Here is a 20,230-nt window from a genome sequence, read left to right as displayed (position 1 = left end):
TTCGTATGCTCAACATGTTTGCCAGAGGGCTCTGATGGCTCTCTGATGGCTCAGTGATGGCTCTGGCTTTGCTGTCATTGTTGATTGCTTGTAAAAATATTTATAAAATGCAGATTGCATAAATACAATATGCAGCTCCCATCTCGCCATCTCTAATACGATAATCTGTGCATCCCTGATGACACAGATGACAATCTATTTGTGCATTTCTATTTGTATATGTATCCACGTTTATTTATTCACATTGATTCACGTTGTTTTCTTTTTTGTTCCATTTGCCAGCTGGAAGTTTCCCCTTAGGCCATGGCAGTAACCACAACAATTGCCATTGTAATTGAAAACACACACGTATATAAAGACAAATGCCTGAAGGCTCTTGGGACTGCGATCCGTACTGGGAGTGGGAGTGGGAGCCGAACACTTTGCGGATGTGTTTTCTCAGTGTTTTTCCTGTTCGCAACGCGATTTTCATTTTATTTCGCACATTTTTTCCCATTTCACACATGATTTCTGATTGCCAAGCCTAATGCGCTCTGCTCTGCTCTGCCCTCCTGTACTCTCCGCTGCGCTGCTTCGTGCCTGAAAATGTTGAGCCAGACCCAGATAAACGAAAGTGAAGACGGCGCAAAAAATTGCATGTAATGAATAAATTTCGAGCCAGAGGGGCAGAGGGGCAGAGGGAAAGTGAGACAGGGCCGAAACGCTGTGAAAATGAGCCTGGAAAACGTAATGGAATTGCTGTTGCGTTAAATTTTTCAATTTCATTCAATTTACACGAGGCCCACCGCAGACGCACGCAGGAAATTTTCAAAAAAAATATACTCGAAGGAGGGAAGTCTGAAGGAGCAGGATCTGGAGCCGGCTCTGAAGCTGCCTTGAAGTTTGGCGGAAATGTAGCAATTTGTATGCTGCGCCTAAACGAATTTTAACGATATGTGAAATGATATTTCGAGGCTGATCAAAAATGCCAAGCCACGCCTTTTTCCGTGGCAGGGCGGCCAGCTGGCAGGAAGGGAGGAAGGGAGGAAGGGTGAGTGGGTGCGGGTGCGGGTGGGTGGGAGTCTTCACCTTTGCACGCCAAATTACCGTGTTCATTAAAAAGTCAACGCCTGGTCGTAAAGTTGTATGTGGCGTGGCATGGCAATAGGAGACCAGACCCTCAAAGAGGGCAGCCGCCACACACTCACGCAATATGCATACTTGAATAGGAAAAACACTCACCTATACACACGGATACACTCAGGTGAAGCCTGATTCACATCACGCAGTCTGGCAACGCTATCGAAGGACAAAGCTGGCTGGCAGCAGGGCGAATCCTGTGGCGGCATGTTGGCCATGGCCACAACCAGCTACCAACTTTTGGCTTTCGCCTTTGAGCCGATGCGATGCGAGTCGAGCCGAGCAGAGTTGAGTTGTTGCCACAAACTGCAAAAGTGTCAACAACTTGTAATCACCAAGGCAGACCAGCTGGAGCTGCAGCTGGCTATGGGGGGCCACGGGGAGTAGGCGTGCCAAAAGCCAACCAGCACTTGGTCACATTTTAACACCTGCTCGTTATCAACTTTTGCTGGCAACACAGAAATATGCGGGACGAGGAGCGAGCAGCGAGAATATTGCAGCGACACCCACAAACTTTCATATTTTTTGGCCAGAATGGCAGCAATGCCTTGCCCTGCCCTGCCCTGCCTTGCCCTGAATTATGTCAAAGTTGTGGGCAAAAAAACACGAAAAATATTCCGAGCTAAGGAAGGTGAAAACTGCATAGAACAAATGCCATAAAGTTGCTTGGGCAAAGTCAAGGGAGAGCTCTAGAGGCTTGGAGGGTGCAGGGTGGGGGCAGGCCAAGTGCGCCCATTGCTCGTTCATTAGTGTTGTCAGGTTTGGTGTCACAGCCTGCGGCAGGATCCGCCGCTTGCTGTTGACACTTTTTCATGCAAAACAAGTTGGCCAAAATACCCATGCCCCCCCATCGGCATGATGACATCCTCCCACTCTGCAAACGGATCTTAAATTTATGGCAAAAGCAATTGTAAATTCAAGCGTGAAATAATTACCACCAAAGAATGTCTGGCCCCGGAGATAAATTTCAAAATACCCAAAACACACATAATGGAAATAAAAAAGGGCAACGAATCGAGTTTTATCTGTTTAATATATTCGAATGGGGGCAATGACAACCCCCCCGACATGCCCAGCAAACGCATAAAACAATTTAGATCTAATCGAAGGGATACTCGCAGTCAAAGGGATCCAGAGTCATGGCAACAATAAATGTGCAGATTTTACCAGTACGAGTTTGCCACTGATTAAATGCCATTGAACGAATAAATTCCCTTTTCCAAGACGCCAAATGGAATGTGTGTGTGAGTGTGTCCTTTGACCTTAATTTGAATACAAATTAAGCGGCACTTTCGCCAGTCTGGCACAGGAAGCGCCCACGAACCAAATGCCAAGGCATTTCCATAGCGATTTCCCCCGTCCAGTCTCAGACTTTTGCGTTATGCCACTAATTACTCGGCAAACAGAGAGCAGAGGACTAAAACTAAAACTAAAACAGAACTAAACAAAAAAATTAAATATACGCCACCGCGTGTGTGGTTCGACACGAAATGTCTTCATAATAATAGAAAATGCAAACGACTGTTCGCCGAAACAAAACAAAACAAAACAAAACAGAACACGCCCATCCAGATACAAGGTCGCCCTCCACAATGGGCCACATCTCTTGTCCGAATTGATTAATGGACGCCCACTTCAGGTCCAAGAGTCGATCCTCTTTGGCGCTACTACTGGAACCCTGTCTGCAATCGGTCGAAAGTGTCGAAAAGTGAGCAATCACTGAAAAATGTGACGAACAATGTGGGAACAATCACGCAATCTACTTATTACCCATTAAGGCCACCCACTGTGGTGCCTCTTTGTGGTACGATGGGAGGCCCATCGGGTTTGGTAATCGATCAAGGCAACGGCCATGAGGTGAAACCACAAAAGCCGACATGCCATGTACGCTGTAGGCTGTATGTTGACTCTCGCTCGCAGACACTCATCTGTCAGACCATTTGCCCCGCCCTACTCCTCCTCCCAGTGCCTGCCTGGAGTGCCCCGTGAAGTGACAAATCATATTGCTGACAATAAAGTCAACAATGGAGGAGCCAAGGACACGGCGAGAGCAGAGATCGAAAGCAACGCCTACAAATGTCACTTGTCACCCGTTGACGATGAGGCTCCTCCTAACACATCCTTTTAAATGGCTTTAAACAGAGAAGCAGACGTCGAGCTCAAGGATTTCGCTCTGCCAGGCCAGGAATTGGTCATGCACACGCAAATATAATTAAGCATTGGTCGGAGTCCGAGTGTCCCCGAGGCGCACGCACGAAAAATGAAAAATCAACACGCCAATCCGCCTGCTCTTTTCGTGCCACTTCTGCCCCACAGCAACGGTGACTTCCGGCCACAGCGACGACAACTTCCACAACGACGACTATGACTGGACGGACGGGCTAGACCTGGCTGTGTCCAGGGTGCTGTGTGCTGTGTGCTGTGTGCTGTTGTGGGTGCTCGCACTGCGTCTCGTTTTGCGTGGAAGCCTGTTTGTGTTTCTCATGTGGGGTTTAAGTGTTTTCTCGAATACTTTACCGCTGCCAATTGAGGCCTAGACTTGGCCGACAGTTGCGTGCCGCCTGTGGCTGGTGGCTGCTATCTGGGCGCCAGCCATCGAAGCTCAATTAAAAATTTTTGCAAAGCTAGCTCTGGACTCATGTTATAAATCCGAGTTACCGCCAATAAAAATCTTTCTTGCATGACATTCTGCCAGCCATGGCCAGTCAGCCCCGATGAAATGTCCCAACAAAGCGACACTGTGTCCACACACTCCCGGGATATTGGAAAATCTACTCCAGCAAAAAAGTGCAAAGGAGTTCTGGTCTGGGCGAGTGCATTGAACTTTGGCGCGTCTAGCGAACAGCAATTGAAAGGAATTAAGAATTAAACACACATTAAAGGAACGAAAATCTTGCTTTTCATTATATTTTATGAAATATTCCGACACGCCAAGTGGTTCAAAAGGGAAAGGAGGTCCCCCCACGCACTGCAGACTTTAAGGGCCCAGAACAGATACACGGCTAACGAAAAAAAAGCCACAAAGTTGAAGATCCTATAGACCCGTATATCCCTGCAGAAGGAGGGCTCACGGGTTTAACCAAATTGCCGTAATGAACCCTTTTTTTCCGTGCCTGTTTTGACGCCTTGCCAATTTTATGTAGTCGTGTCTGCGAAGGGAACGCCAGCCAAAAGTCAGAAGGAGCACAATCCGGGGAGGCAGAAGCAAGAGCAGGAGTAGGAGCAGGGCCTGCCATCGGCTAAGTTTCCATGCGTTTGCCTTTTTCGGTGTTAAAATGAAATCTATAAAAATAAGTGTGGCATGTTCTGTGCCATTCTGTTCTTTTTTCCCCTTTTTGCCTTCTTTTTTGTGGGTTACTTGTTTCCCTTGCCTACCATGCTGTTGTCTGTGTCTGCGTACATGTTGGTGGGGTGTCTGTGTGTGCATGTAGAAGGAGTGTTTGGGGTACGGAGTCGGCATCGCTCGGCATTTAACCAGCTCACTTTTGGGTTATTAAATGATGAAGCAGTTTGCCGTTAATGACTGCCAAAATGGCGACGCTTGGCTTCAGTCAGTCGTGGGGGAGGGCGATAGGGTTAGGGCCCGCGCTGAGACAAACTCAGTTGAGTCGGGCAGTCCTTTGAGTTTATTGAGCTCTCTAAAACGTTAGCAGGCATCGTCCTGACGGGCCCGGGACCGAGCTGCGTCCCTCGCCTAAATTCTGCCCCCAAGCAGGGGCTGCCAGCAGGCGCCTGTTCTGGCCTGGCCTGGTCTGGTCTGTCCTGGCCTGGTCCCGGCATGTCAGTTTGTTTAATGAGGGTAAAATTAGCGCTGTCTCAAGCTTATTAGCCCCACTTGGGAGTTTGGTTAATGCCAGTCACTTTATGGCCTCAACTTCGACTCAGGCAATTTAAAGCGACTTAATTATTTTGATTTATCGGCACCGTTCAATGCGTCCACGACACTATCGACGAGCGGCCCTAAAAGAGAAATTGATTTTCGCTCGACTTTTGATTAGCATAAATGAGTCCGGCTCTCTGGAAGAAAAGCTAAAGTTGATTGAGAACTAAGCACTTGACTTCCTCTTGGAAATTTGCATGGCTTATGTAATCCACTGAAAGTATGGGTGGGACTGGTGGCACAAATCCCGCCCCGCCACGCCCCGCCCATCCACGGGGGTGGAGAGGTGTGGAGCAGAGCGGAGCGCAGCAACAAATCAAGGTAATGACGTGCATTTTTATTTTGCGTGTGTCGTCCGTCTTTGGCAACAAACTTCAAGCTTTTATTTTGCATTGCGCATACGCCGGGTGGGTGACCAACAGCGACCAGAACAGCTACGCGGCACGCAAATGAAAATGACCAATGTGCTTAATTTCTTAGCATACTTTTCGGCGCTGCAAGGCGCAAGAAATCAAGAACAAAAGCCTGTGGAAGGCAGCAATTGTTGTGGCCGCCTCATGGCGCATTAGAGACGCGTGCTGCTCCACCCTCTCCACCGCTCTTTCACATTTTTCATCATACGTTTTATATGCAAATAAAACTGAGAACGTGGACGACAACTAGGAGGAGAACGAGTAGAAGGCGAACAAAGGCGCCACTTGGTGCTGACCACTCGGGCACTTTCTGGCTTTCTGGCTTTCTGGCTTTCTGGTCATTTGGACGAGTCGTGCTGTGATTGCTCACGCGACTACTGGGGCGACTGTGGGAGGACTGGCGGCCGAGCCACCTGCATGTAATAATAATTCCTTAGGGGTTCGCTACGAGCCCGCCACCCATAAACATGGTAAATTGTGGCTGACTTTGTAGCCGCTTAATAAGAAACTTACGTCACGCAATATAATTAAGATAAACATAATTATAGTTCGCTGTTATGTGTTGGTTTTCTCCCTTGCCTTTGTGGCTCTCTAATGGCGAAGGATGGTGGAGTAGCGTCTGGCGATGGATAATAGAGAGAACGAGGAGGAGGCAGGGGCGCCTCTTTAAAAAAATGGTTTCATTAAAGACCGTTCTGAGGAATTCTTTGAAATTCTCAAAGTCACCCCAACCCGTCCACGCCATCATCGGCACGACCATAATTTGGTTATGTGGCCACCAAAAGTTCCAAAAAGAGCCAAAAGAGCTGCGGCGCCACTCTTGAGAAAATGTCCAGTGCACTGGCGCCGTCAGTATTAGTCGAGTTTCAACCCGCAGTTCCAGTGGGTTAATTTCTTTACTAAACATGTTATTTCCCTTTTAGATCAATGTTAACAGCTGTAAGTTTACACGATCTAAAATAAACTGAAAGTCCTAAAAATGGTCCTAGACATTATAAGTCCTAAAAGATTTACTTTGAAGCTTTTCAAAGCTAGAAGCTTTAATTTCGCATACCCCCAGCTTTTAAGTTTAACGTAAGAGTTCGACGAGGTGACTGCTTGCTACAGTTGTGCAGTAACTGTTAAAGCAAGCAGTTCAAATTAAATAGCAGAGACAGCCACCACTCGTATATGCTGTTTTAAGGACACTGATAAATAACGCAGAATTCTTTTGAAAATACTAAAATACAGTCTCCTCGGATCCTCCTTTAGCTGAGTGTTTTCCTAAGACATTAGTTTTTGTTCGGATAAATTACACTCTTGTTTTTGTGTGACACAATTCATTCTTTTTTTAGCGGATGATATGGCTGATAGGCCTAGAGAGTAACGAAATCGAATAATTGCGTAAATAAGTAATTCAAAAATTAAATATCATTAAAATTGCATTGGAAAATGGCATGCATGCAAAGGATTGCAAATGGTAATCCAATCAGATCGAATCGAATCGAATCGACCCGAACGGAACGAGAAAAACCAAATTGAATCTGGACTTAATGAGCAAAAACATTTTGAACACAAATCGTTTACTGGCAAATGTGATTAATTAACCCTCGTCCGCTCGCATATTTCGCATGTCGAGATTCAATTCAACGAGTATAATTAATAATACACATGGTCCAGTCCGGTTGATCGGGATGATAGGAAAATCGTGGGGAAAAGCGACTCACCTAAATAAAAAATTCCAATAATCACGGCCAACGGTTTCAGCATGTTGTCATCGGTTGGTGCACAAATGAAATCCAGATACAAGAGGATGTCGACTGTTTAACTGCAACAGAGAGAGAGAGAGAGGAAGGGAAATTTTGTTCAATTAATTATTGAAATGGAAGCGAACAGCTTTATAATTGCCAACGGACAATAATGTTAACTCTGACACGAGAACTATATTTACAATTTACCATTTCCGATGGTCAGAAGGCTGGAGAGAGTGTGGGCCAGAAATCAAAAAATAAATTCGATATGTAAACTGCGCAATTATAGACCAGTTAGCTGCCACTTTTCGAATTACGGCGGACAAGTGTCTCGCTCCATCTTGACAAATGTAAATGTAAATGTAAATGCAAATCGCAAAATACAAATTATGCACATTTTGATTTGGCAAACTCAGCAGGAAACACTTAAAATTCATTTGTCAAACTACTCTAGCATAAATACAAATATGATACAGATTGAAAAAACAATCAGAGACAAACAAAATGAGGATACTCTTTAGCGACTAAAACAAAAACATTATCTGCAAAAAATATAAATAAAATAAAAATAAAGAGCTTTAACAAAAACATTATTTAGTAAATAAATACTCTCCGATATATTTATAAGCTAAATATGTTTACGAAATCTTCTACAAGTTTATGCACCGTGTCTCTCAGAGCTCCAGATTATACAGTCAATTATGCATTTATATCTGTGCTCAAGCCAACAGATTATACTGGCCCCTGGCCCATGGGAATGTTTATCTGCCATTACCTGCAATTTTAATCTGCATAATAGCCGACTGCCATTTCGATTTCACACATTAATTATCCGTAGATTTGAATATAACCCCTGGGGATTTATTAATGTCGCGTGATTGCATTGTTCCCGTTGTTGTTGTTTTGCTTTATGCTTTTTGTTGCTGTAATAATTAATGTGGCACTTTATTGATTTTACAACTTAAATTTCTATTATCCGTGCAAATGCTAATGAGCCACACGGAGACTAAAAGCCGCTGTGATCCAGTGACAATTGTTCGATAAAAGTGTAGGAATGAAACTGCAAACACACAAAAAATGGCACGGCAGACGCATAAATAATAATTGTGATTAATGGATTCCCTGAATTAGCATAAGATTCCATAAATAATTAATATATCTACATTTGTAGCGCCACGGAAGTGAAAAGTTGAATTTAATGGTGGAAAATTCACAGAAATTGTCTGCATCTTGAAGATTGGCTCCTTCAAGCGACCCCGCTGTTGGCCCAGTTAGACGCCCATTTGAGTGCATGGGAAATTAAGTTTGAAATTCATCTTGCCTTTTAGCACATTTACAGCTTGCCGCAGCAGGACCCTCTTTTACTTTTTATTTAGTTTTGACCAAGCTTTTTGACCCGACAGCTGCTTTTACTGGCATTTAAGTTGATGAGCTGGGAGAGCATTCCAGTGATTAAAGTCGCAAAGCAGCTGTCGTAATATTGGCCAGCAACCACTAAGTCAACAATTGGCCAAGGGGTTGCAGTCGAGATTTCTGTGGCTTTTGCTCGGGACAACAACAAATAAATATGTTTTGCATAAATCTTGTTGCCAGGACAACAGATAGGACCCGAGCCAAAAGTGGCAACAGCAACAGCAACCGTCGCAGGCAAAGTCAAGAGGCGGGCACAAAAACAAAGCAGCCAAAGGACAATTGCCCTTTCGCCTTGTGCGGTTTTCCCCTCTCTCCGGCTTCCGGCAGTGTGCGCACCCAAGCAACTGAACTCAAGCCCTTTGAGGTAGGTAAAAGCCTTAGGCAGCCAACTATCCATTCCCATCTGTGACCCAAGCAGATCTAAAAGGATTCATGGTGCCGCCTGAAAGCATCGCGTGAGAATCGTGAGTGTAGGCGAACGCGTTAAACCCCAGTGCATCATCACGCTCCGTTGGAGTTTTTGCGCCACTTAGTCTCTGCTCAATTTGAAATGAGTGCCAATTGATTTCCAATTGGATCCAACAAATGCTGCCCCCACCCACGACACATGTGGTGGTTTATGTGCATTCATTCGTCCCCTAATTTAAGCGTTCAAATCGAATGGAATGGTATGGAAATCTAATTAGATTTGAATGCATAAAATGTGTTTCGTGCCTGAACTTTGGGCCAGCAGTGACATTGGCAGCCGAATGGGGAATCTGCCCCACAATGCAGGCTATCGAAACCATATTTCTTGAACTTTTCTGCAGTTGCAATTGGCAGGCGGGGCAGCTTCCGCCGTTGCTCTAGACTGGTTCAATTTGCGGTTCCATTACCAGCAGCATATTGGCACATGCTCAGCGTCCTCACCCACAACCACACCCGTACCACTGACTTCTGCCTGCTGTCCGGCCCCCACTTAGTTGTCAAAGTGAGAGACATTGCCGCCAACATTGGCCACAGTTGATCCCGGAGCTTCCCTCAGCCGTCCGTTCACGTTCACGTCTCGTCATCTGTGTGCTGCCCCGGTCTGGCAATTTTGGGGCTCGGCTCGGGCGATAAACTCGAACATGACGCATTACCTACACACACACACACACAGACACAAATACATATACCATAGAGTACTCGTAGGAGGCCACTCAGCTGCTATCTGTGTACGTGCTACGCCGAGAAGGCAGAGTACAGTGTACTTGCTATATATGTATGCCTCGTGCTACGCCCCCACACAGGCACACACCCGAGAGCTGTTGGGGAAAAACTATCTACGTCGCAGAAAAAGTTTCCTTTCTGCTCCCACGTTCCCATGAGTAACTTGTACACGTTGCGGTTGTGGCATCGAGCTGAAATGTGAATCGTTCCTGCTGGCGCCTGGAATCGAGCTGAACTAATGCTCGAAACTCCTGATCCCGGTGCCTGTCAGTGTATGCCACATAGTCTCAAGCATTTAAATTCGCAATTAATTGGATTATGTCTGTAGTTTGTTTACTCGGGCGTGCCACTCATTCCACGTTGACAACGACAACGACGACTCCAATGATTCAGGTACATAGCTCACAGAAGTTGCATCCACATCCGCATCATCGTATTCAACTAATTTGTAATTTATTTATTTTTCATAATTGCAGCCATGCTTATTAAATCATAAATCAAATCCTCCCTGCCTAGACCCAGACATCAGACATGAGATGACTCGTCGCATGAGCCTGTCTGAATGGGGTTCATCATCTAAGTCTCGTTGACATCCAGCAGAAGTAATTGAAAAGCAGACATAATTGCATTCAATGGATTTTCAATTAAAATTCAATGTGGGATGTATCAATTCGACTAATGGCATACTGTTACCCAGCTCCACTGCCAATATTCGATATATGCGCTGTATATATCCTGTTTAAGCTGGCTTTTGGTAGACATCCAATTTTGTTTTGTCAACTTCACTTTGGCCTAATAACAATATCGAGTCATACATGTGCATGTTTGGGATGAAAGAATCAAATCAAAGTTGACCAGAGACATCGGACAGGCCAATCGAATGGAATGAGTAAATGAAAATTACATCCTTTGTATCCCAGTGAGCCGAAAATCATTTCATTTTGCAACGGATGCCTGTCAAAATGGAACCTGACTGCCGGCTGAAATGGGAAAAACAAGCAAACAACTTTTATATTGTTGCGTAAATTAGCTTGTTAGAAGGAAATGGGGGAAACAGCCGCTTCCCCCTGAGTATGCATACGTATGAGCCACATCTAGGAACGTCGAACTACCCATAGCCACAACCACATGAACTCTCAATCCAACTGACAACAAGTTTATAACTTTCTTTTTCGGCACGCTCTGCCTTCGGATTGATTCGATTAAAACGTCAACCAGCAGAAGCGACAACAACAAGCCAAGAAAAAACAATTCACCAACTTGTGAGCTTGCCAGAATGTGTGTGGCTGCCATGCATGTGCGAGGGAGTGCGTGAGATGCCATTTTCGTTGGCCTTGTCATATCCATCTCGATCTGGCTGCCTGCAAAGTTGTCGCACCAAATTTTTGCTTTACTTTTATTTTGTCATCTTTGGCCCTCGTCTGTTGTCCTACTCTGGCGCAGGGTATAATGACTTTTCATTAGGGGATAATAGACCCACAGTCACTTAATCCAGGTTTAAAAAAACATTGAAATTACAGCTTTTATTATTATTTGTTGCTTAACTCAACCAACAAAGTCTTGTCTTGTTTGTCGTACTGGTCAAGGGTATCTTTGACTTCGGCCCCTAAAGCTTCCAGTTTTTTGCTTGTTTTTGCCATACTGTCGCACATTTAGGACTCATCCTCATATGACAGCCCTTTTGACATTTTGCTCCAGCCGCAGGCCGGGACATTGTCGGCAGTGAATGGGTGGGTCTTGGCCCGTCATGTCGTTTGATCTTTTATTGTGTTTGTTTTACGAGGCGCCGTAAATCCCTTTCAAATTGCAAATTCTTTATGTTCGAATTTTGGGCCCTCGCATAAAGACCCCTCTATCAACCATATGAATATACATCCAAGTATATATACATTGTATCAGCTTCGATTTGTATTTCTTTGTGAATTTCATTCGCAATTTTATGATTATTATTTTGGCCCCTGTTTCCGCTGCTTTTTATATATTTATTTTTTTTTGTGATTTTTTGCAGCCACGCAGGATAAGTGAAAGTGATGTCGCCAGCGGCATTGTCACTCCTATATTTTACACCTCATGGAGCGACGCCCACTGGAACCACTGGCCATGTCACTTTGACGGGGCTCGGGACTCGGTACCCGGAGCAGGGGCGTGGGCGTGTGCGTGGGCCACCCTGGTGAGTGATAAAAATTTATTGAATCGAAAACAATAAATATTTGATTTGATTCATTTCGTCGAGCATCGCTCGAGTGTGTCCCATGTCTGTTTCCGCAGTTTGCTGCTCATCATTCACTGCGATTGATTTCGTGCCGTGTCCACTTGGTTAATTGAAACACAAAATTGTTTATAGCCTTTAAACGGCTGGAATGGGATGACACCTAATGAAAGATGGTCCATAAACCAAAAATAAAGAATAAAAATATACCAGAAAGGAAAATAAAGTTGTCTTTAATTTTTGGGTCAAAGTGTAATTAACTCTATGGGCACACCATCATTTGCAGCCCATCAACAAGATGGAGGAACGAATTAGGCGAAATTCCCACAACAAGTAGAACAACAGCAGCAAAAGCAAGCAACAAAGCAAAAATCCCAAACATTTCAACGCCTATTACAACTGCAAATGAACGCATAAACCCATTTAAGCAATGCCCAAAACACGATACACGAAAACTTTTTCAAGACGACTGCCATGGGGCCCAGCCCCCTCCCCACTGTTCCGTCCAGCCTTTCTGATTATTGCTCAACACTTGAAAAGTTTGTTGTTGGGGCCGGCATACAGCCCACCTGGGCTTACTGGCACCCACATGCAGCAAAGGTATCGTATCCTCCAAGACAGCGGCAAGGCCAGCACTTTGAATAGGAGATAAAAATGTTACGTGTCCGTGTTCGTGCCGTGGCGCTGAATAAAGAAATATTTCTGTTATCGCAGTGAAAAGATGTTTCGAGCTCTTCGTGTTTACCTTGGCCATTGTTAGCGCTGCTGCTGCTGCTGCTGCTGCTGCTGCTGCTGCTCCTGATGAGCCCTGTCCATGTCCATGGCCTCGCCCATGGAACAAAGTCACAGCCTTAACAATTTCTTCAGCTTTAGCATTTAAATGAGCAAACTGCTCAAAGGCAGGTCGAGGCAATGCTCCTTTGTGTTGAGAAAAGGACAGGAACGGGACAGGTTCAGCTTCAGCTCCAGCGCTTAGCATATGCAATAGAAATACCGGAGATTGAAAACTGAGCCAAGATAGACAACAGATGGCCAGACTAGGACGATTTGTGGTGGTCTCTCGCCCACCAGCGTCACTCGAGTTACAACAAAAGGATTTCGGGATGAGCGCGTGGCCCTTCCCGGAATCCTATTCGCAGACATTTGGCCTTCTATTCCCCTTTCTTGTCCGCCTTCGCTCAGCCTTTGTGCCACATCATCAACAAATCGTCAATAACACTTGACACTCGTTCTGGATTCTCGACCCTTTTGGCCCCAGCCAGGCCCGGCTGTTGTGAACTTTTTTAAAAAATTACTTTTCGGCTCTTCGATAAACGGCGACCCTAAAGAAGGAGATGCCACCTAGACCTGCCCCGTCGGCCCTGTCTGTTGACTGCTAACAATTTGCCACACACATTGAGGCAGCCAGCGCGAGTCATTGGAGCCGTTGTCAAAGCCAGCCAGGCGAGGCTGACGAACCAACAAAACAGAAAAGTTTCTTTATCCCGGAACCGCACCTAACCGCCGAAACCATGGCATTGGGGGCACAGGATCAAGCAGAGTGCCATCAACATTTTGACCTTGAAGAATATTCCACGGCCGGACTGATAAGTTTTTGTGCCTCTTGCTCTGCCCTTGTCTGACCCGTCCGCCAAATCAACGTGAAATGAATAAGAACCAAGCACAATATATTTGATCAGACGAATATTCAATGCACTAAAATCAAAAGTGGAAAAATAAATTTAACTGTGAGCTTTTGGTTTCTATCAATTTCATTTTTGCCATGACGTGAATGTCGGAAGACCTTTGGTACCGGTGAGTTTCCTGTTTTCTCTTTTCATTCTTTTTGTTTAAGCTTAGAATATTAATATGCCTCCTGTTAGGGTGCTAAAAAATGTGCATAAATAAAGTAAGAACAGAGAAATGATGGAGGAAACTTTTTACTTTAATTATTTGTCTCCTTTTGTTTGGTTTTTTTTTATTTTGTTGCTGGCCCTTGTCCTTCCTCCTCTGTTTGTTTTGCTGATTCCGCTAGATGTTTGGCTTCTCTTCCTGTCGCTGGCAGCATTTCCATTCCATTCCATTCCTTTCCATGCCATTCCGTGCCGTGCTCGTACGCCTCATGCTTAGTTTCTACTGATTGCCGCAGAGCGAAAGAGAGAGAGAGGGAAATGCAGAGGTAGCGTGGAGGCGGATATGCAACATGTTTGAAATTCTACGAGCGTTGCTCACGTCCCTTTTCACTTTTATTAGTGTATATCTTCTGGGTGTGTGTGTGTGTCGGTGTGTGCTAAATTGAATGACTTGGCTGGTTGGTTTGGTTCTGTATTGAAGGCCTGTCGTTGTCTCTGTTCATCTGCCATGGTTCTATTTCACCCAGCCCGTTAATGTCTCGCCCCGGCCTTTGCCCTCGTCTTCTGATAGTGACACTCATATCCGTGAAATGCAAATGTATGCGTGCCTCTTGAACATTATGAATAATTCCGGTTAAGATTCCTTTTCTGCCATTTGTCGTACCAGTTTTGCCGTGCCATTCGCATTCGCATTCGCATTGTGTTCTCTTTGCCATTCTGCTTCACCTACACCTACACATCCACCTGAGCATAAGTAGTTGTTGCTTGTTAAGCGACTTGTTTTGTTCTTGCTGCTCATTCTCATTCTCATTCTCAGACTGGTTCTCGTCCTGGTTCCTATTGGCATTGTCGTTCATTCTCGTTCGTTGTCGTGAGCTGTGACATTTATTATGCAAAACGGAAAGCAAAGTAGCAGACAAGCAGACAGTCAGACAGGCAGCCCGGCCAATCGGCAGTCGGCAGCCGGCTAGGAAGCTCTCGCAAAACGTTGTGGTTTGACACCCGGCACCCAGCGCCCGTGGGCGATGATTAAACCAACTACCCCAGTCCGGATCCGATAAACGAGGCGGCAGCCGGAATGAATCCTATCCGATCCGATCCGGTTGCCCATGCATTTCTCATTATTTCCGCTACATTTACCGACTTTTGAATTTTGATTAACGAAAGGTGATAAAAAGGTCTTTCGGGCTGGAGCTCCAATTTAATTTGAGTGAAAGACCTCTGCCTCTGCCTCTGCCATCTGACACGTTTTCAATTCGAAACGAAGATGGCCCCCTTCCATGCCCTTCCACTCTGCTCCTTCGTTTCTGTCACCCTGCTTTGCTGCCTGCCTGTTGTGGCCTAATTCGAAGGCGTCAAATTGATGGTCTGCCATTAAATCACACACTCTCAAAGGAGGGAAAACCACAATCTTGTCACCCACTGCGGTCTCCACTGGGTCAGGGTCAGTGTGTCGGTGTGTGGAGGACAGAGGAATGAATTATGCCAGCGGCTGAAGAACTATGACAACTCTCGAACTGCTATTGGTATTGGTATTTGTTTTTGTGATTAATTTACTCATGTCCTTACGATCATCAAAATTAATTGACTTTCAGCCATTGTAAAGAAACGGCATTGTGAATTACTTTCCATCAACCTCCGCTCAATTATACTAAGTGACACCAGTGGGGCGACACCAACAATGGTAGCTCAACTCCACTATTAATAATAATAGCATACGCCCAGCCACTCTCCATGCCCCACCCAATTAGCTCTAGTGTAATGGAGTATGTGTGTGTGTGTGTGTGTGTATCTGGGGAGTGTGTGCGCGCAAATGTCACCGGGATAATTGAAAATTAATTATGTTGACATATTTGGAAAGTGATTGTTGAGATGGCGACTCGTTGATGTTACCAGCGCCATATAATTTCCCCGTCCTGTAGCGACTGACTACTGACCAAAAGCCTGTGGCAAATTAGCCATCCCCAGCAGGTGGGGCCATGGCATACGGCTATGACTAGCCTGTCCCTAATAGAAGCCTGTCAGGTGACCATTCATTTGGTGATGGCGCGCCGATGCTTTGTCCCTCGACTCGGGGCCACGTGATAGCTGGTTCTGGCACTGGCTCAATGGGCGTTATAATTTTATATACCCGCCACTCGTGGAGTTGAAGAGTATATTGTTTATGTGCCTATTTAATAAATTGTATTAGCAAAGGCAGATCCCTACTTGAATGTTAACATCCACAGGTATGGCAAATATTACCCCCGCCAATTAAGGGGTACACCAAGGTCTGTATAGCAATTATCCTTTCTTCCCCTATGTTCATTTGTTATTTCCCCTTTTGGGCGACACAATGTATTTCGCTTTAATTGATGAAACGAGGCAATGGCTTTAACCGTGGCTTTGACATTTCAGCTTATTATGACTTCAGCCATTGCAGAGTGCTCCGTGGCTCGGGACAAAGGATGCAGCATGCAGCATGCAGCATGCAGCATGCGAGGGCTGAAGACGAGTCGGAAGGAAGCAAGCCAACTGCTCCGACCGATTCATTATGCGTCTGGGCTTCCGTGTGCCGCTTGTGTGCGCTATGTGTGTGTGTGTGTGTGTGTGTGCGTGCTGCCTTGTCTGTGTTTGTGCGTTGTGTGTGAGCAAACATAAAGACGGAAATGCAAACCAACTGGCAACAGCAAGAGAAACAACGAGGCAACAACGGCCACGGGAAAAAAGCCAAATGTGAAAAGAGCGAAATAATAATTTCTAAAGAGCAGAAGTTAGGTTTGCATAAATAACGACAGTTTTGTTCCCATTTTGTTTGCATACTAAATGCAGTTTCTGCTTTCAAGACAAACACAAAACTCCCCCGCACTCACATTAAAGCAAACCACTGTACCGAGACCGGGACTGGGACCGGTACTAGGGCGGAGTCAGGAAACAGTCGGAAGGTTTTTTCCCCTAGGGATCAAGAGATTAAAGTGCTGCCTTTATTTCAGCGCCCAAGTGGTCAGTTCTCTTAAGAGGAGTCGCTATAGAATTCCCTTCACCCAACAGGCCGCACAAAAATCAGAGTATTACTGTGCGTGTACTCAAAAATGCGGATCCATTGAGGTGTTTCTGGATCTCTAAGCCCCGAGGGAGGCTTCACAAAATAACTAATTAGTTGTTTGATTTTAAATTATGGCAAAAATACCTAATACACTTTAATGTAAATAAATGAATAATATATATGAAACATTTGAGTGTAATAAATATAAGTTTGTAGGAATTGTAGGATTAACTTAGCTTTTGCTCCGAACAACTCTGATCCAAGACGGACCAGTAGATCTCGAATGACACTCAACGAAACGAGACAGAAGCTAATCTCCTACTCCACATAGACCAAATGAAGTACATTAAAAAATTAAACAACATTTGTGTAAATTACCCAAATTGCTGTGCAAAGTTAGCCAACATTTTCATGTGGACTATATTACAATGTTGGCATGTGCCCCTCTCCATATTCTGGATGGCAAACAGACAAACAACTAATAAACCTTTTGCAAAATAAAGCAGAAAAAAAGCTACCAAAAACGGCCTGAATGTGGCATTTCCTTGCTGTCCCCGGCCATCAAAACAAACGCATTTCGAGACTAACGCGCAAATGTCACGCAAGCTCTGTTCTATTTCAGCATTGCACTGTGCTGCCATGGAATGCTAGCCACACGGAGCCCATACCGCCTTAGGGCACATTGCCACACGTACCCAGTACGCCCCCGCCACACACTCGATACGGATACGGATACGGATACGGAACCATGACGCTATCAAGCGGAAGTGGCACATGCAGCCGACCGCGCACTGTTCACCACTCAATCGCAAATGTGAAATACCAAAAATAGAGGGGAAAAGAATTCAAGTCCAGTGATGCGTTTCTCGGCAATGATGGGTCCGTATAGGCGCCAGAACAGGGCTGGCAAAATAACGGAGCAATTAGTAATCCCAATTATAAGACAGCAGGAAGTTTTATATTTTACAATTCAGACCCAAGCTCCAGTACCCCCCGAAACGGTCGCTGCAATTATCGACTCGAACTTTTCACATTATCTCCCAGGCCCAGGCCTTTGCCACTACGGCCGTTTTAACCTTTCAGTACAGTAATTATTATGTGGGTTAAACGCTTCTACAAACCAGCACCCAGGCACACAGCCACCCATTGGCAGAGGCGTGATGTGTGCGCTTCGAGAGGTGGACAGACAACGACACACATCCAGCCAGTGAGGCAGTGTAGTGTCTTGTTATACCCGATACTCGTGGAGCAAAAGGGTATGTTGTGCTTCAGCAAATGGTTGTAAAAGTCCGATAGAAGCGTAACCGATGCCCACAAGGCATATACATATTCCTCTGCATTAAAGCATTTTCTGCAGGCTTCTGTGAATTTTGGCATGTAGAACTAGCAGTCCAGAGAATCTCTTTCCATTTGTATAGATAATGTTTGCGTACAGGATATCTCGTAGTCGGAATATAAACTATAGCTATGGTGCCATGTTTTTAAGGAATTATTTCAATGGAAGCACCGCCTCTGCCTCTTGGGCAGGCACTGAGCCGAACCGTAGCCTCCGCATGGCCTGTCAGTGATCCAGTCACTGGCTCAGTCAGTCAGTCAGTCAGTCAGTCAGTCCATCAGTTTGTCGGTTTATCAGTCAGTCAGGCAACCGCTTGGCAGTGTGCTCGTTGGCAGTGCCGACTATCTGACGTCATCTGCAGATTGCGTGGCCGATTCAATAAAAGGGTTAAGTGTCTTTTGCTTTTTATGTTCACTTTTCATTAGTAAATAAAAATCGATATGTGAGCTAGTGGCCCCTCAGTCTTTGTCTTAAAGAAAACCGAGGCGCCGTCGAACCATCGTTTCTCACGGTCGCTACCGGCCTCATGCAAAGGCGAGATCCCCATCTCATTTTTGGCTCGGGCCGAGCCAGTCGCTGGGCTTTATGATTGCCGGCTCTTACTGTTACTGCTGCTGACAAATCATTATGAGTCGACTCGAGCAAATAAACTTGACAAACATTTCAATCAAAGGGAGACCCAAAGTTCCTCCTGAGAGATATAAAGCAGACATAAATTTAAAGCCACGCGGCGTATGCGCAATGTCAACGCACAAAGGCAAACATTAATATTTACTTAGCCGCACCGTCAGCGGCAGACAGCAGGGCGGCAGGTGCACAATTAAACAACATTTTCACGCACAAAAACATTAATTAATTATTTGGGTTTTTTACTTTGGTGGGCTAAGACCGAGAGAGAAGCAAAACAACAAAGCACGGAAGGCACGGAAGGCACGGAAGACGCAGGGCAAACACTCGGAGTGACTCCGACTTTATCATTGACGTGGCGGGGGCACGGCAAGTCTGCGAATACGAGTTGAATGCAACCAAATAGCCATGTCCGACCACGGCCACGCCCACGACTGACGCTGGGGCAAACATTTGCGCATTTCTTTCGCGGCTGCGTTTTCCCTTTTCTGTTCGGGACTGAAAGGGACTTGAGGGAATTTCATCGCGCATAATGTGCCGCATTGCGGTTTTTCCTTAGCCGTGGCAAGAGTTGCTGCTTGCTCAGCGCCGCAGGACAAGACACACACAAATACACAGAGAGAGACTCTGGTGGAAGCCAAGTTCCTTACTTTACTGTGTGTGCGAGACTCGCGATGTGCGAGAGTTGAGCTGAATTTTGAGCATAAACGGCATAAAATATGTGAGCAATAAAACAGACGATTGAAATGCTCAAGTCGGAAACTTTTGCGAAAATGCCTTTAAGCGCCATCGGCTGCAGCATTGGAAGGAAGTCTCCCCTCCCCTTCCCTCCCACACGTCTGTATCTGTGCGAGAGTGGCCTCCATGGGCTTGATTTATGCCACATCCACATCCACCACATATTCCGAAGCCGATGTCGATGTCTGTGTGTGTTTAAGCCGGTGAATGGGCGCCATTGAAGCCAAGCTGGCAGCCCGACTGCCTATGAATTGCCTGTTTTAGGCTGAGCTCCTGGCTCTTAGCTCCTGCTTCTTGGTAGGCACATCACTCTGGCTTGGGCCTGGGCTTGGGCTTCCATTCACATTTATTTCACCGACTTTTCAAAGGCTGCCAACAAACAACTACGAATGTGTACGAGCTCATGCATGTGCAGCTAGTCTATGGCTTTGGCAAAAGTGTTTGAATTCAGGGAATTAGATGACTTGCCGAAGCTGAAGCTGTCTTGCCAAGATTTTGCTTTCAAGTATTCCATGTATTTGTTTGGCCTGTCCAATTTTTGGTAAACCAAAAGGCCAGGCAAACTCTCTTCTCTGTACATTTCTATGATGAACAGACCTTGAGGCTGCCTCTACACTTTTGCTTCTTTTTGTCTTCTCTGCCCTTGTGCATGCATCAAAAATTATTTTCGATGTTGTATTTTTAGTACACAAGCTGCCAAAACAATAATAGCAACGG

General features: G+C 45.4%; 1 protein-coding gene across 4 annotated transcripts in view; it reads right to left on the bottom strand.

Annotated features, from left to right (window-relative positions):
- The window catches only part of LOC117584985, a 96,454-nt gene that overhangs the window by 74,748 nt on the left and 1,476 nt on the right, over positions 1–20,230 (bottom strand). For 2 of the 4 annotated variants that reach the window (XM_034274206.1, XM_034274199.1), the window contains exon 2: positions 7,119–7,219. In XM_034274206.1, the coding sequence (XP_034130097.1) occupies positions 7,119–7,161 (43 nt within the window). In that variant the 5' untranslated portion in view covers positions 7,162–7,219. Of the gene's footprint in view, positions 1–7,118; positions 7,220–20,230 lie in introns of those variants that run through there. The other 2 variants (XM_034274200.1, XM_034274204.1) reach the window with 1 other exon arrangement.

This window comes from Drosophila guanche, unplaced genomic scaffold (assembly GCF_900245975.1).
Source record: "Drosophila guanche unplaced genomic scaffold, DGUA_6, whole genome shotgun sequence".
In the NCBI taxonomy this organism is placed as follows: domain Eukaryota; kingdom Metazoa; phylum Arthropoda; class Insecta; order Diptera; family Drosophilidae; genus Drosophila; species Drosophila guanche.
This window is presented reverse-complemented; position numbering and strand designations above follow the sequence as displayed.